At 34.8% G+C, this 13361-nt stretch overlaps 1 protein-coding gene across 1 annotated transcript; it reads left to right on the plus strand.

Moving 5' to 3' along the window:
• Positions 1-5691: 5691 nt before the first annotated feature.
• LOC104911770 (prolyl endopeptidase FAP-like) lies at positions 5692-12594 on the plus strand. Its single transcript, XM_031554200.1, has 7 exons — positions 5692-5787; positions 7697-7791; positions 7928-8002; positions 8187-8239; positions 9377-9449; positions 10255-10375; positions 12356-12594. The coding sequence occupies exons 2-7, from the start codon at positions 7753-7755 to the stop codon at positions 12577-12579; spliced, it is 585 nt and encodes a 194-aa protein (XP_031410060.1). The 5' UTR covers positions 5692-5787; positions 7697-7752; the 3' UTR covers positions 12580-12594.
• Positions 12595-13361: the final 767 nt, after the last annotated feature.

Consider the following 13361-nt stretch of genomic DNA (forward strand, 5'->3'; position numbering starts at 1 on the left):
AATAAAATAAAAAAAAAAAGATAAAAATTAAATTCTGATGTAACTATATATTCTCTAACAAACCTCAGGGTCATAGGTTTAGTTTCACAGTCCATGATGGGGTGCCTGGTTAAGTATGGTCAAATCTACATTTATCTAACAGTGAAAGCTCAGTATTGAGCCAGATTTACCAAATTTGCACGTTAAGAAAGGACAGAATATTTTGATGAAATTTCAATTTAAAAAAGCAGTGAGGAGAATAAGAAAGTGGAGCATGAGGATTGGATTAGCAGCCTGAAGAAGTTGCTAAATATCCTGGAAGGTACTGTAGGAGGAAATGAATGTATTTTTCCTTTCTGAAGTTACCACATACCAGCTGACTGGTCTCAGTCTGAGCTTCTTCAGCCATTATAGAGAATTTATAGAGAATTAATGTCATCTGTAGTTTCTTTTAACAGTGACTTCACAACAAATCATATTGAACATCACATATAGATCCAGGGGGATGAAATAGAATTTGTCTTCTTTACAGAATACTCTTGAAGGAGAATTTCAGACAACTGTAGAATACAGAGTTATGTCAAACATGTCTGACTGTGGCTTCCTATTCTCTGGTGGAGCTGCAAACACTGCAGTGATCTGTTTAAATACCTAAATGTTTCTGGATTCCTAATAGTCTGGAGGAACTATAAATTTATTTTGTGGTTACAAATTTTGCAAGTAAAATAGAGACAGGAAGTAACTACAGAGATGGAATTTTGTTTGTACATTCCACTTCGGCTACTGCTTAACTGAAAGGATGTGGTGATCTGGAAAGATTAATTATTAAATGTTATATAGACACAGACAGACTAAATCTCTGCATAAGAATTCAGCACAGAAAAATTATCATCTATAATATTGAGAAGACTGAAAGATATAATTTAGTTCTGACTTGTCTAAATTTCTAGTAATTTCATGTTCATGAATCTTTCAAAAATATGGTATCTGGTTTTGTTTTATACATGGAAGTATATCAATATGTGAAAATCTCTCAAAAGTTACACTGGATTTTTTTTTCATTTTTTATTTTTTTGATCTTGTAGAGGATAGTATGGGGGTAGTACTTAGCTGTAGTGATTACACAATTTCTGCGAGTCTGAGAAGAGCAATATGGACAATGTCAATATCATAATTGCAGGTGACTGCAAAACTAGTGACTTTTTTTTTGACATTTCTCCAAGTTAGGAATGTGCTTTGTGACTTACCTTGATATGATAACCCAACTCAAAACTGTTCAGAAAAGTTCTTTTCACATGTAGACAGGTGTAACTGGTCCTGTTCTTCAGCAGCATTAGTAAGGAATAAAATACCTCTTTGTGCCTGAAAAGCAGTAGCACAACCACAAGAAGCATTATTTTTTTCTTGTGTTATTTTTAAGAACATCCAGAACCCTGACTCATCAATGTTCCTGTTCCCATTACATTCTTGACCTAGGCCTGAGACTAAGCCCTTGCTTCTTCAATGTTGCAGGGAATACAGTACTATCTGCAAGCTGGCTGTCCGAAAACAGTAACCACTTTTGTCAAGTCATCTAATTACTGTGTGACAGTGGCTGCTAAATAAAATATGTATAAATATTCATTATAAATATGTAAGTTAAAATACATTTTTTATGTGGTTTAATCTGACAGAAGACATAATGTATGTGAATTCACATTATGGAACAAGCTAACACGGCTTTCAAGTCTGAAACAAGAGTTTTGTTGGCCTACTAAATCCAGTCATTAAAGGGAGCATTCCAGATAATACAAGTGAAATTTAATAGTCCTTAACATTGTTCTATTTTTAATATAGCTAAAAGTTCTCTTGTCTATGCTTTGTTAAACTCTCCCATAGAACAAACTGGACACTATAGAAGGTATCTTCCTAGAACCAGTGATGATTAATAGGTGTTTACAGGCTTTTAATGCCAGTTTTATATCTGTACATGGGATATGCTGAAATGCATTTAATTATGACCATGGAATATTAAAAGCAAAGTTACTGTGAAGCAAAGTAACCAATTCAGTGCACAATATTATTCTGCATTTTCTGAATTATTATTATTTTTTTTTAAATATGCAAGACAAATACAGATACAAATACACCCTGTAGTTGAGTGAAAATTGACCACCAAGCACTAAAATAAGATGGTGAGGTAATAAAGGGAAGAAAGCAAAGTTAAAATTTGGTCATTTTCAAAACCTGACATTTCTGTGGTTGGCTTCCTTTTTGTTTCTGGTTATCTTCTCTCATCTTTGCAATTTCACGGAGAAAAGAAGCGGAGCCTACTGACAATGATCCAAATTGCTGTTTATACAGTGCCACAAATGTGTAAAGTACTTTTCTTGTTGGGATCTATTCTGTGAACAGAGATTTCAAGTACTATTATTGAACTAGTCTTTAGTTACAGAAAGAATCAGCAACAATTACAGCAAACAATTAAAGCTGCTGCTCCCAATTAAAGTGAAATGTATCTTTAGTTGCTTAGAAACAAGCATTCTAAAACTAAAGTTAAGCAAATGAAAGTTGTGTTCGCCTTCAGTTTTTAGGTTTTTTGCAGTCCATGGGTAGGAATTCAGATAGGAGTGGACATATTTTGAAAATCATTAACAGTCACAATAAATTATCACAGAATATTAAGTAAGCAAGGGTGAGATGGTGAGCAGAGTAAAGTTTAAATTAGAGCTGTAAAAATTAGAGCACAGATAAGATATTTGTGATGTTGCTTTTCTAAAAATTTCTATTAAGCCGAGAGAAGGAATAAGGAAATTTTACCAGATGAAGATATCGAACAGGATTGTAAATTTAAGCCTACTTTACGCACAGCTATGGAAATAGATTTTTATCATGGGTTTCTTTAGCTGATAGACATTCATTTAGAGAATTTAAACTGGAAGCTGATATAAGTAGTCATCACTTGGTATAAATATAAGTAGATTCATATACTCTGAAATTTTATGTGCACTTTTAAAGGTTTTGCTGTCGTCTGTGCTTGTCATTAATATATCAAGGATCTGTAACATACTATCATGGAACTAGCAGGAGGAAATAACTTCTTATTGAACTTTTGGGGATATTTTCTGGACACATTGCTACCTCAGAGTTTATACTGATAGGTTTTTACTCATGGATTGGCATTTAGTTTTATTTCTCATGACAGTTTTCTTCTGCATTAGTGCAGACAAGGCTAGTGTTAGAAGTCAACCTGACATGTGTATTCTACAGTAAGTAATAGTCACATATCTGAAAAAAGAAGGGATTATCATTAGAAAGTACCAAAGGAGAGAATATGAAGAAACGTTTCCCAGGAAGTGCGTGTGATGTTAGCTGAGAGGGAGGCTGTAATGAGGAAGTGATGGAGCATATGAAACCTGAGGGCAGTGAGTCATTCTGATTATCTGGCTGCATTGTGAGAACTCTGAAGGAACAAACAGGGGAAGTGGCAGAAATCTAGGAGACTGCTTGTGACATCTCCTCTACTTCTTATAACCATGGCAAAATCTGCCTTAACTTCAAAGAAGATAAATTATCAAGCCTTGAAAGCGGCCAAATTTGAAAAATGCCTTTCTTTTCCTGTGTCTTTTGGAGATTAAACATTTTGAATAATCTTTGACTTGAGAACTTTATGCTATTTCTTTTTGTTGTTGTTTTGTTTATTACATTTTTATAATGCTTATTTTTTCCTTCCCCATTTCTGTGCATTTAGCAAGCTAGCAATTCAGCATTTCCCTCTTCTTTTCAGAGCTGATTGCCCTTACTTTTTGTTTGGAACCCTTGCTCTAGTTTAAGGTGCTTTCATTTTTAAAATAAACAGTCAAAGAAAAGCCACAAAACCAGCTAAATCTTTGTGCATTTTTTATGTAGCTGTCTGATCTAGCTGGAAATCAAATGTCAGAGCACCTGTTTTCTTTAGGGAATCATTGCCAATTTGTCTTTAAAGCACTGATTAAAAAGTTGAAGCTTGGGCTCAGTTGTTCATTACTTTTCAACATTGTTTGTACCTTTGTAGCCTTGTCTGTTTATTTCATACAGCTACTAAGAAATATATGTGGATGATGATCATTTTGGAGTTCTCATATCCATCTTCTAGCCTGAATTGATGAGGCTTTTTTTGAAATTTGGCAGTAAAAATTTGTATGGACATGCTGTTTGAATTTCTGCTGAATACATATAGATCTTTATTAAAATAGTTTTCTCTGTTCACAAGTTCAAACAACTTCAAATAAGTCCAAGAAACCTATGCTTTAAGAAAACTTTGATTTGCCCTTTGTAAGAGAGGCTTTCCATGTAGTCCCAAGGTATTCAAGTAATTATATCTCAGCAAATAAATTTCTGGGTGAAATTAATTAGTCCAACTAGTTCCTAATTTCGTACCTCTAAAGGTGAATCCTTCAGATGGTGGAGAGCAGTAACAGAATTTTTCTCTCTTCTGTGCTGTCTGCATGGTTCCAGTATTATGCTATCCTCTCTCTGCTTTGGTACTTAAATATACACAGGTGTTTTAATTTCAGCTGGGATGTAATTGTTTTCTTCAGAGCATCTGGTATGATGTTATGTTTTTGTTTTGGGAGAAAAACAACATTGATAACACGCTGATGTTTATAGTTGCCTTCTAAGCAGTGTTGTGTAGAGCCAAGGCCATTTTCAGCAAAGGTCCCAAGGAGCTGGGAGGAAAAGAATGAGGACAGTCGACTTAAACAGGCCAAAGGGATATCCCATACCATATAACATCATGTGAAAAGAGTTCTGAAGGAGGTGGGAGTGCGTCTCACTCTTCTGCTGCTTGATGGGCTAGCTGGACATTGGCTATGGGCTGATGAGCAATTCCTTGTGCATCAAATGTTGTGTGTGTATATATATACATATATATATATCTATATAGTCATGACTATTTTCCTTTTATCTATCTTGGTAAATAGTTTTCTCTAAACATATGAGTTCTACTTTGTTGTTTGGTTTTTTCATTCTCTCCTTCATCTCATTGATAGCGGAGAGTGAGCAAATGATTCTGTGGTGCTGAACCACCTACTGGGTTAAACCACAACAGTAAATTGGTCAGAAAGTAATCCCTCCTATTTGTTTCCATAGAAACCATAGCAGATAAAAAAAGAGCACAATAACACTATCTGATAGAACAAATTCTCAGCTACAAAGCACTATTTTCCAATATATTCACCGCCATTAGCTATGCATTTTCACAAGTGATGAAACAGGGCGTGTATTACGCATTTGTAAAAATCTGCACCAGCAGAAATGAACCACTGTTGGTGTCACCACTGATGAAATGCATCACCCACCACCTCACTGTGCTCACATCCACTGTGGGGTCTCCATAAATGGTCAGTGAGTGTCAATAAATGTCAGTGGATGCCATTTTTTCTGCATGGAGGAATTCAATTCCACCCCTTTGCTTCATCCACACTTCCATGTCAGTCACTGTTGTGTCAGATTGCCCCTATAACCATCTGTTACACTGCAATAACATGTAATTGAATATTGGTGTGAAGATTCAATCTCCTCTGCCATCCCACCAACATTCACCTCTGACAGTAACATAGTAAAATAGGAGGTATTGCTTTCAGAGCAGCCCGTGTAGATAAGAGGAAATATTTAACTAAGTAATGATTATTTTTTTAAAATTTCACTTAACAGCATTGCTTTAACAGAAGGTTTTTGTTTTATTGTAAGTTGTCACAACAGCTGATGGTCCTAGAGCTCTGACACTGGACGATTACTTGAATGGAAATTTTCAGTATAAAACATATTTTCCATACTGGGTGTCAGGTAAGTAATTTTTTTTTCTCTGAGGTACATAAGTATTTTTAATATGTGTTTTCTGACGCATACTAAGAAATATACTTTTCTTCCAGCTTTACTCCGAATAAATGCTAACAATAAAATTAAACAATTTACTAGTCAAAACTCAAGATTAAATTTACACTTCTGTCAGGGATTCTAGAAATTCCTGGTATTCAATGTTGCAACAGAAATATTGGAGTTAAGCATAAGCTATCATTTTACAGAGGCTTTTGTTGCTGTATTTCTTTTAGCGTCATACTCAATACAGCATGGTAAAGAAATTTGTCAATATGTCAGTCATGTTTTAAGGAATCTCCCTTTTTTTTGTGCTTGTCATAGTATTTCTTCACTTGCTATTAATTATAATTGAGGTAGCCTGTATTGCAGGCCCTGTTTTTGTTTCCAGTATTACTTAGTGCTGCAGTAAGCCAACTGCTCTTATCTCTTACATATGGAAATACAAACACTGCTAAAATTTTGAGTTCCAAGGCAATGCATAGGAAGTAAGGATGAGTTTCTTAGCAAGTTCCTTAACACAGGAGATAAAGACACAAAGTTAGTTGCTGCTGATGTATGTGTCAATGTGTGTCCAAAATACTACTCTTGTTATCACTGAACTGCAGCAGCACCAGAAGGTTTAAGCTAGATTGGATTACGTTCTAGTACTTGCAGTACTACCACTTATATCTGTGCATTGCCTCAAGCAGTTATTATTTTATCAGTAGAAGCAAAAAACAAAATTCCCATTCACATGGAGTCTTATCAAGTTAGTTTAAACCCACAATTTTAGAACTGAACTGAAGCCCTCCAGGACGTTGCTAGCAGCAGTTTTAGTTTCACAGTTAGCAATTTGAAGTATGTAGACATGACTTATGTGATTTAAAAATTAGGTCACCATTTGTTAGAATTCTGTACGAATGTCTGAAGTATGTAGGCAGCATATCACCTAAACCTGATATTCACATTCTCTCTTTATAACTTCCTCACTTAGGCTTATCTTTCGTCTTAACAGTCACAAAACTCACACAAAAGTCATGCCATAGATTCCATAGATAGTCATGCCTACAGCATTCCATATGCCTACTTTTCTTCTGAAGCAGGAAGCTGAAATTGAATAACTTTTTATAAGGGGGCTTGAGATAACCACAAATGCTTTTACTCAAATCACGTAAGTGTTTTCTAAGTGTCCAAGAGTGATCTAGTTTCCTCCCTAAATAAAACCTTATACAATGTTTCAGACTGCTTTTAAATTGTTAGTCTTTCTCTCTTAAGCTACATCAAGCATGCAATTCCTTATCTTTATTTATAGCAATGAAAATTATGATGTGAAACTAAAATTCTCATCTTCATATCCTACCAAACTGTGGCTCATGTCTTGAACATAGGTAGGATTAAATTCAGTTCTCATTGGAGGCCACTCACCTTCATTATGTATGATCACTGTATGTGAGTAAGAGGAGTCATTTACGTACTGACAGTTACATGGTACTGCTGTTACATCTACAATCTGTAAAAATGAGAATATTCTGGTAAAATTATAAGCAAGGATGTTGAATGTTTTCATAATAGCTTTTATATTGTGATGCTGGCATGTGATGGATCCATCCCTATTATTCTTGATCATGTACTATTGAGAATAAAATCTGGCATTTAATAATGAAGCTAACTAGCTGATTCTGCATGCAGTATATGATCTTGAGAACATAATTAAGAACCTTCTTAAACTGTTAAAACTTGGCATTATTAGTAGAAAACTTCTCTTTGCGTTTGTAGATACTTACAGAGACTTGCTCAAAATCTACTTACTCACAAGGGTAGTGAACACTTTGGTAAACAGATCTGGTCTATTTTATCTTCTTTGTGAGGTAACAGCCCATTTATCTTGTTTTTTAAGATAGCGAATATCTTCACCAGAATCCAGAAGATGATATTATTCTTTTCAATGTTGACATGAACTACTTAACTACCATTATGACCAACAGCACAATGGTATGTATCTTTTCAACTAATAAAAAAGCAGTAAAATGCAGTTGTGCTTCAAGTATCTCTTGAAAAGTAATCAGATTAAAACTCGACTAATCATTATAGTGTTAGCTAAAATCTAATATACATCTTAACCTTTCAGAAACAAGTTAATGCTTCAAATTATGTGATGTCATCAGACAAATACTTCATAGCTCTGGAGAGCAATTATTCAAAGGTAATTATTTTATATGTTGCTTAATGAAATGTTTGATTTCATTCAGTATGTGTGCTTACTATGCATGAATTTTTTTCAGTCTTTTCTTGAGTAGAGTGAAAGGCTGTGAAAGCCATCTGATGATTTTTACTTAAATCATCTTTTTTTCCAATTTAATATTTTTTTTCTTGCTTAATTTTTGCAGCTGTGGAGATATTCTTATACTGCATCATACCATATTTATGATCTCATATATGGGTAAGGCCTATATTTTTTACAAAGAGCTATGGTGATACTCTGTAAAAATATATTTGCAAGCATTTCATTGAAAAATTCTATAGCAATGTGACTATCTGCTGCTTGGCTTTTACTTGAAACTGTCACTTGTTTACTTGATTATTTTTATCTATTATTTCTGAAAAAATCAAAACATTTCTTGCCTCTAAGAAAATTCTACAGTCCATTCATCTATTCATCCAAATATGTGGATTGCTTTATATTTCATGCCCTGAAACTTCGACTACTCAAGATTCTCACCTTCTTTCTTCTTCATTGCATAATTTTATCCCACCCTTTTTGTCTGCTTTAGTCCACTTCAGTGTCACATCAGATGTCTCCTTCCCTTTCTTTTTCTTAAATCATCAGGTTTTTTATTAATCTTCAGCTTTCCTAAAAATCTCACATGTCCTTCAGTTATCTTGTAAAGTCTTGGGTTCCCCAAAAACTTTCAGCTCCTCCCATGGCATTTGGTCTCTTTCCCAAGATCTTCCCCAGACCATTCCTCTTTTGCTTTCCACTGAAGTCTGAAGGCCATCTGCTTTCCCACTCACGTTTTTATGCCAGAAGTCACTGAATGACTAAAAGCTTCTCAGTTCTGAGCAGGGACTGCACTAAGCTACATTCTTGGGAAACTCTTGGCTCAAGGTGACAGAATTACTACTAGCTTAAGTGAGTAGAGAGTTACTGCATGTGGCTATGTGGATCCTTAATAGGTGTTCTAACTGCTGCTGTTGAACTTGCTTCCGCATGTTATAACCTGGGAAATACAATGTGATCACTGAGTTCTTGTCTCCTTGATTGTTGAGGCTTGCTGAGACTACAATGCAAATAGCAGATCAAGGAAATGCCTGCAGATGCTCGTGCAGTTTTTAGAAAGGGATAAGGCTGCCTTCTTAGAACGCATAGAGTGTATTTTCAAATGCTTGAGCTGCACCAGCACTCAATTACACATTGTGCACACAATTACATTGTTGCATGCCTCACTGCCTGCATTAATTTTGCTTTGTTTATGAAACAAAAATATAGCCCTTCAAGAGTTTTATATGAAGGTACAGTGTAATTGTATGCATTTGTACTGTCAACATAAAGCCATTTCAACCTCTTTCCTTTTTTTAGTGGTTTTGTAACAGAAAATCAGCTTCCACATAAAATTCAGTATATATCCTGGTCACCCGTTGGACACAAACTGGTCAGTAAAAATAATAAGGCTAGAAAACTTTTATTTGCCTTTGGTTATTATTTCATTAGGCCATATTTTTGACAAGCCTATTTGTACCAAACTTGCTTATGAACAAGAATGATTAAAAAAAAACAAACACCTTTTAATTTGTCAAATTTTAACTTCACTCTTTTCAATGTAAGAATCTGCATTCCTAATGGCAGTATATATTTTACTTAGCTAGTCAGTCCTGTATCAAGCATTGACCAAGTAACTGTGTACAGGATTAAATATAGTTTTCAGGGCCTGAAAAACAATGAGTTTCTCTTTGACACCGTATAACATATGAGTTTAATATGGAGATTTAAAGATCCCATATTTAAAATGTGGTCTCAAATTTTATAAAAAATCTCTATTATTATTATTATTACTTAATAGTTCAAATTATTTTATTTCTTACTAATTCTTATGGACCTGTTGACTATAGTAGGAAGTTTACAAATGTTCATTCTTGGAATATTGATGCAAGAAAATACATTTTAAGCATCATACTAATTTCAGAAAACTCACAAGAAATAAAAATTTAAATGGAAAAAATATATATTTTTTATATAAGAGAGTCCTATATTTCATTGGAGAGTCATAGTTGAATGTAGAATTTGTCCCATAAGATAAAATTTATTTACAGAAGTACTTGTTTTTGCAGTATTTGCAAAGGTTTTAATACAGAGTTATTTAAAAATATATATTTCTTGTTTTGTATTCATTGACTGCAAAAAATCTGACAACTCCTCTTTTTGATGCATGTACTCATAAAAAAATTTCTTATCTTTAGGCATATGTTTACCAAAATAATATCTATTTGAAACAAAGTCCAAGAGAGGCACCAATTCAGCTAACTAGTGATGGAAAAGAAAATGAAATATTTAATGGGATACCTGATTGGGTCTATGAAGGTAAGTAAATCTTGAAGGGCAACAACATATGAAATCTACATTACTAAGTTCTCATAATCCATTCTAAATCATCCGTGTTGATTAAATGGTTTTAGAGCCCTAAGTATTACTTTATTTATTCCATATAAGGATTTCTTGGAACCAGAAAGTACTTCTTATTTTGGGGAGAGAGAGGATGAGAAAGGAGTCATATTTACTGAAACTGTTTTAAGTGGATGTATACTAATCACAATGTACTTTTTAATGTCTCTTAGAAAGGAGCCAAGGGGCATTCAAATGTGAAGATGGCAAATTCAAACTAGAATATTTTTTCTTTCACATAATATAGCTAGTCCCTTTCTATATCATGTTTTGTTGTTTACCATGCCCTCTTTGTACATCTGAGCACTGCTCATGGGCTTTCAAGGCAAATCTTCCCAAGCTTGGAGGCAGCATTGGATAAAAGAGTGAAGAATGTTCCTGAAAGTGTGGAATCATAGGATCAAAGAATCACAAAGGTTGGAAAAGACCTACTAAGATCATCCAGTCCAACTGTTAACCTGTCACAAATATTTCCCACTAAACCATGTCTCACAGTAACCTTTCCTGGGACCGAGGTCAGGCTGACAGGCCTGTAGTTCCCTGGATCCTCTTTGCAATTTGTCATGTAGATGGGAGTCACACTGGCTAGCTTTCAGTACTTTGGGACCTAACTTGTTGCCTAGGAACACTGATAGATGATGGAAAGCAGCTTGGCTATCATCTCTACCAGGCTCCCTGAGCACACTTCGGTGGATGCTATCCAGCCCCACGGACTTGTAGCAGTCCAGGTGGAGTATTAGATCTCTAACAGTTTCCACCTGAATCACAGGGGGTTTTTTCTTCTCCCCATCCAAGACTTCCAGGTCAGGGCGTAGGGTACCCTGAGGATAACTGGTCCAACTTTTAAAGACAGATGTAAATAAGGCATTGAGAACCTAACCCTTTTCCATATCCTTGGTGGTCACACTCCCTGCCACATCTAGTGAAGGATGGATAGAAAGTAAGAGATGGAAACTGGCATCGCAAATGGATTAGAAGGCAGAGTTAATTTTTTCATAATCAGTGAGAGAGGAGTGCTGGGGTACAAGCAAGCTGTGAAGGGCTTTATAGGCAGGGGAAGCATGATTTGCTCAATGCTTTAAAAAAGGGAGAGTTAGTGAGGCTCACCAGAGAAGAGTAACAGAGTCACAGGTATTGCACTCCAGAGAGAAGTGTGAGACATTGGCAGAGAAATAGAATTAGATCTTGTTTTGGACAGGAGAAGAATCAGAGCTATAGAGAAGGAGAGAAAGAGAGGTGGAAATTCATATAGAGTGGGACTTTGCAGATGTATGTTTTGCCAATGAAATTTATAATCTGGGGGGAAAAAAAGCTGGAGAAGGGGTAAGATGGATTCCTCAAAGGTTTTATGCAAATATATTTTGGTGGAATCTGCCAAAACAACAGAACTTGGAAATGGGTGCCGCAGCTTCGTTAAGAATAATCTAGCTATCTATCTTAGAATCTTTATCTATCTTTATGGCTAGATATACAGTACCTGCCAGTGACTGCATTTTGCATTCATTCTGTGTAAGCAAAATCCTGAGTATTTAGCTACCGAACCTATATCAGAGCTTTATGAATTGGTATCCTCATTCTACTTTGTAGGTAGTGGTTGAGGATTAAGCTTTAGGGAAAATTTAAAAGTTGGTTGATTATTTGGTACTTCAATGCATAAAATAATAAACTCGTGCACTTGAATAGTCCAAGTGAGTTAAATGCAGTTTGTACATGTTTTGGGAGTTCTCAAGACCTTTCACATATGAGATGTATAGCAATATGTTTGATGTACATCTTGTTGTTTACCTAGTATAACTCTCTTTATATGTCTAGGTTGGTAAAAGTAAAATGATAAAATAGATTAGAAGATTGATTAATTACACTGAGAAACTGTTACGAACAATTTCTTTTTTTTCTCAGAGGAAATGCTAGCAACAAAATATGCATTGTGGTGGTCTCCAAGTGGAAAATACTTAGCATATGTACAATTTAATGATTCTGACATACCAGTAATTGAATATTCATATTTTGGTGAGGAACAGTACCCAAGAAAAATAATTATCCCATATCCCAAGGTATGTTTATCATTCTTTGTCTTACTTTCTGTTGAGAAATATGATAACTATAAAATCAGTTGTGCTTAAAAAATGTTTGTATTACAGTGCTTAAATCCATTGTGGCCAAGTTATAAAAAGATATAGAGACACTCAAAACTGTACATATTAAATAGTGTTAGTGAAATAAACAGAATTTCTCATGTAAGTAAAAGGTATACAGAAAAGAGCATGTTTGTATGGTCAAGCCTTACTTTTTTTCAATTCAGTTTACTTTGTCATGTATTAACTGTGGAGTTGTTATTTTCCAATACAGTATGTCAATTAAGAGACATTTTTTTAATTGTTTTAGTGAAGTAAAAGGTATGACAGCTTCAGTTTATTTACAGGCTTCATAGTGTGCTTTGTTCTCAAGGACTTGGGATTTTACCAGTTTTTTAGTGCCAAACTTAAGGCAAGAACCTCTTGGTTTTGCCTTTTTCAGCAACTCTATGACTCATCATCTTTGTATGACTACAAGTGATCATGTTAATGTGTCTTAACAAGGTCTCATTTGTCGGCCAAGTTCTGTTGCAAAGTGTAGGGTGTACTGCAGAGATCCACATTGAAAATACAACTCTGGTTCACATCAAGCATTACATTTTCAGTACAGAAAGGCACAGAATTGGATCGTTCAAAAGGTTTTCTTCTTTATTTACACTTCTGTAGGGTCACTTACAAGATCTTATAAGGTCACATTTGCAATGTTGTACTCAACTGAATAAATATTTTATATCCTATTTTCTATCCCACAAAAACTATTGCCATTTTCCTAGATCTGAATTTTATCTACATTTGAATAACCTCATACTTTTTTTTTTTTTTTTTGTTTT

The sequence above is a fragment of the Meleagris gallopavo genome, chromosome 7 (genome assembly GCF_000146605.3).
Source record: "Meleagris gallopavo isolate NT-WF06-2002-E0010 breed Aviagen turkey brand Nicholas breeding stock chromosome 7, Turkey_5.1, whole genome shotgun sequence".
Classification (NCBI taxonomy): domain Eukaryota; kingdom Metazoa; phylum Chordata; class Aves; order Galliformes; family Phasianidae; genus Meleagris; species Meleagris gallopavo.

Bases quoted from the DNA above. Each gene is read 5' to 3' on its own strand.
- LOC104911770 (XM_031554200.1), top strand. From the start codon at position 7,753: ATGAACTACTTAACTACCATTATGACCAACAGCACAATG. The intron at 7,792-7,927 runs GTATGTATCTTT...TTAACCTTTCAG, and splicing joins TTATGACCAACAGCACAATG to AAACAAGTTAATGCTTCAAA. The intron at 9,450-10,254 runs GTCAGTAAAAAT...TCTTATCTTTAG, and splicing joins CACCCGTTGGACACAAACTG to GCATATGTTTACCAAAATAA.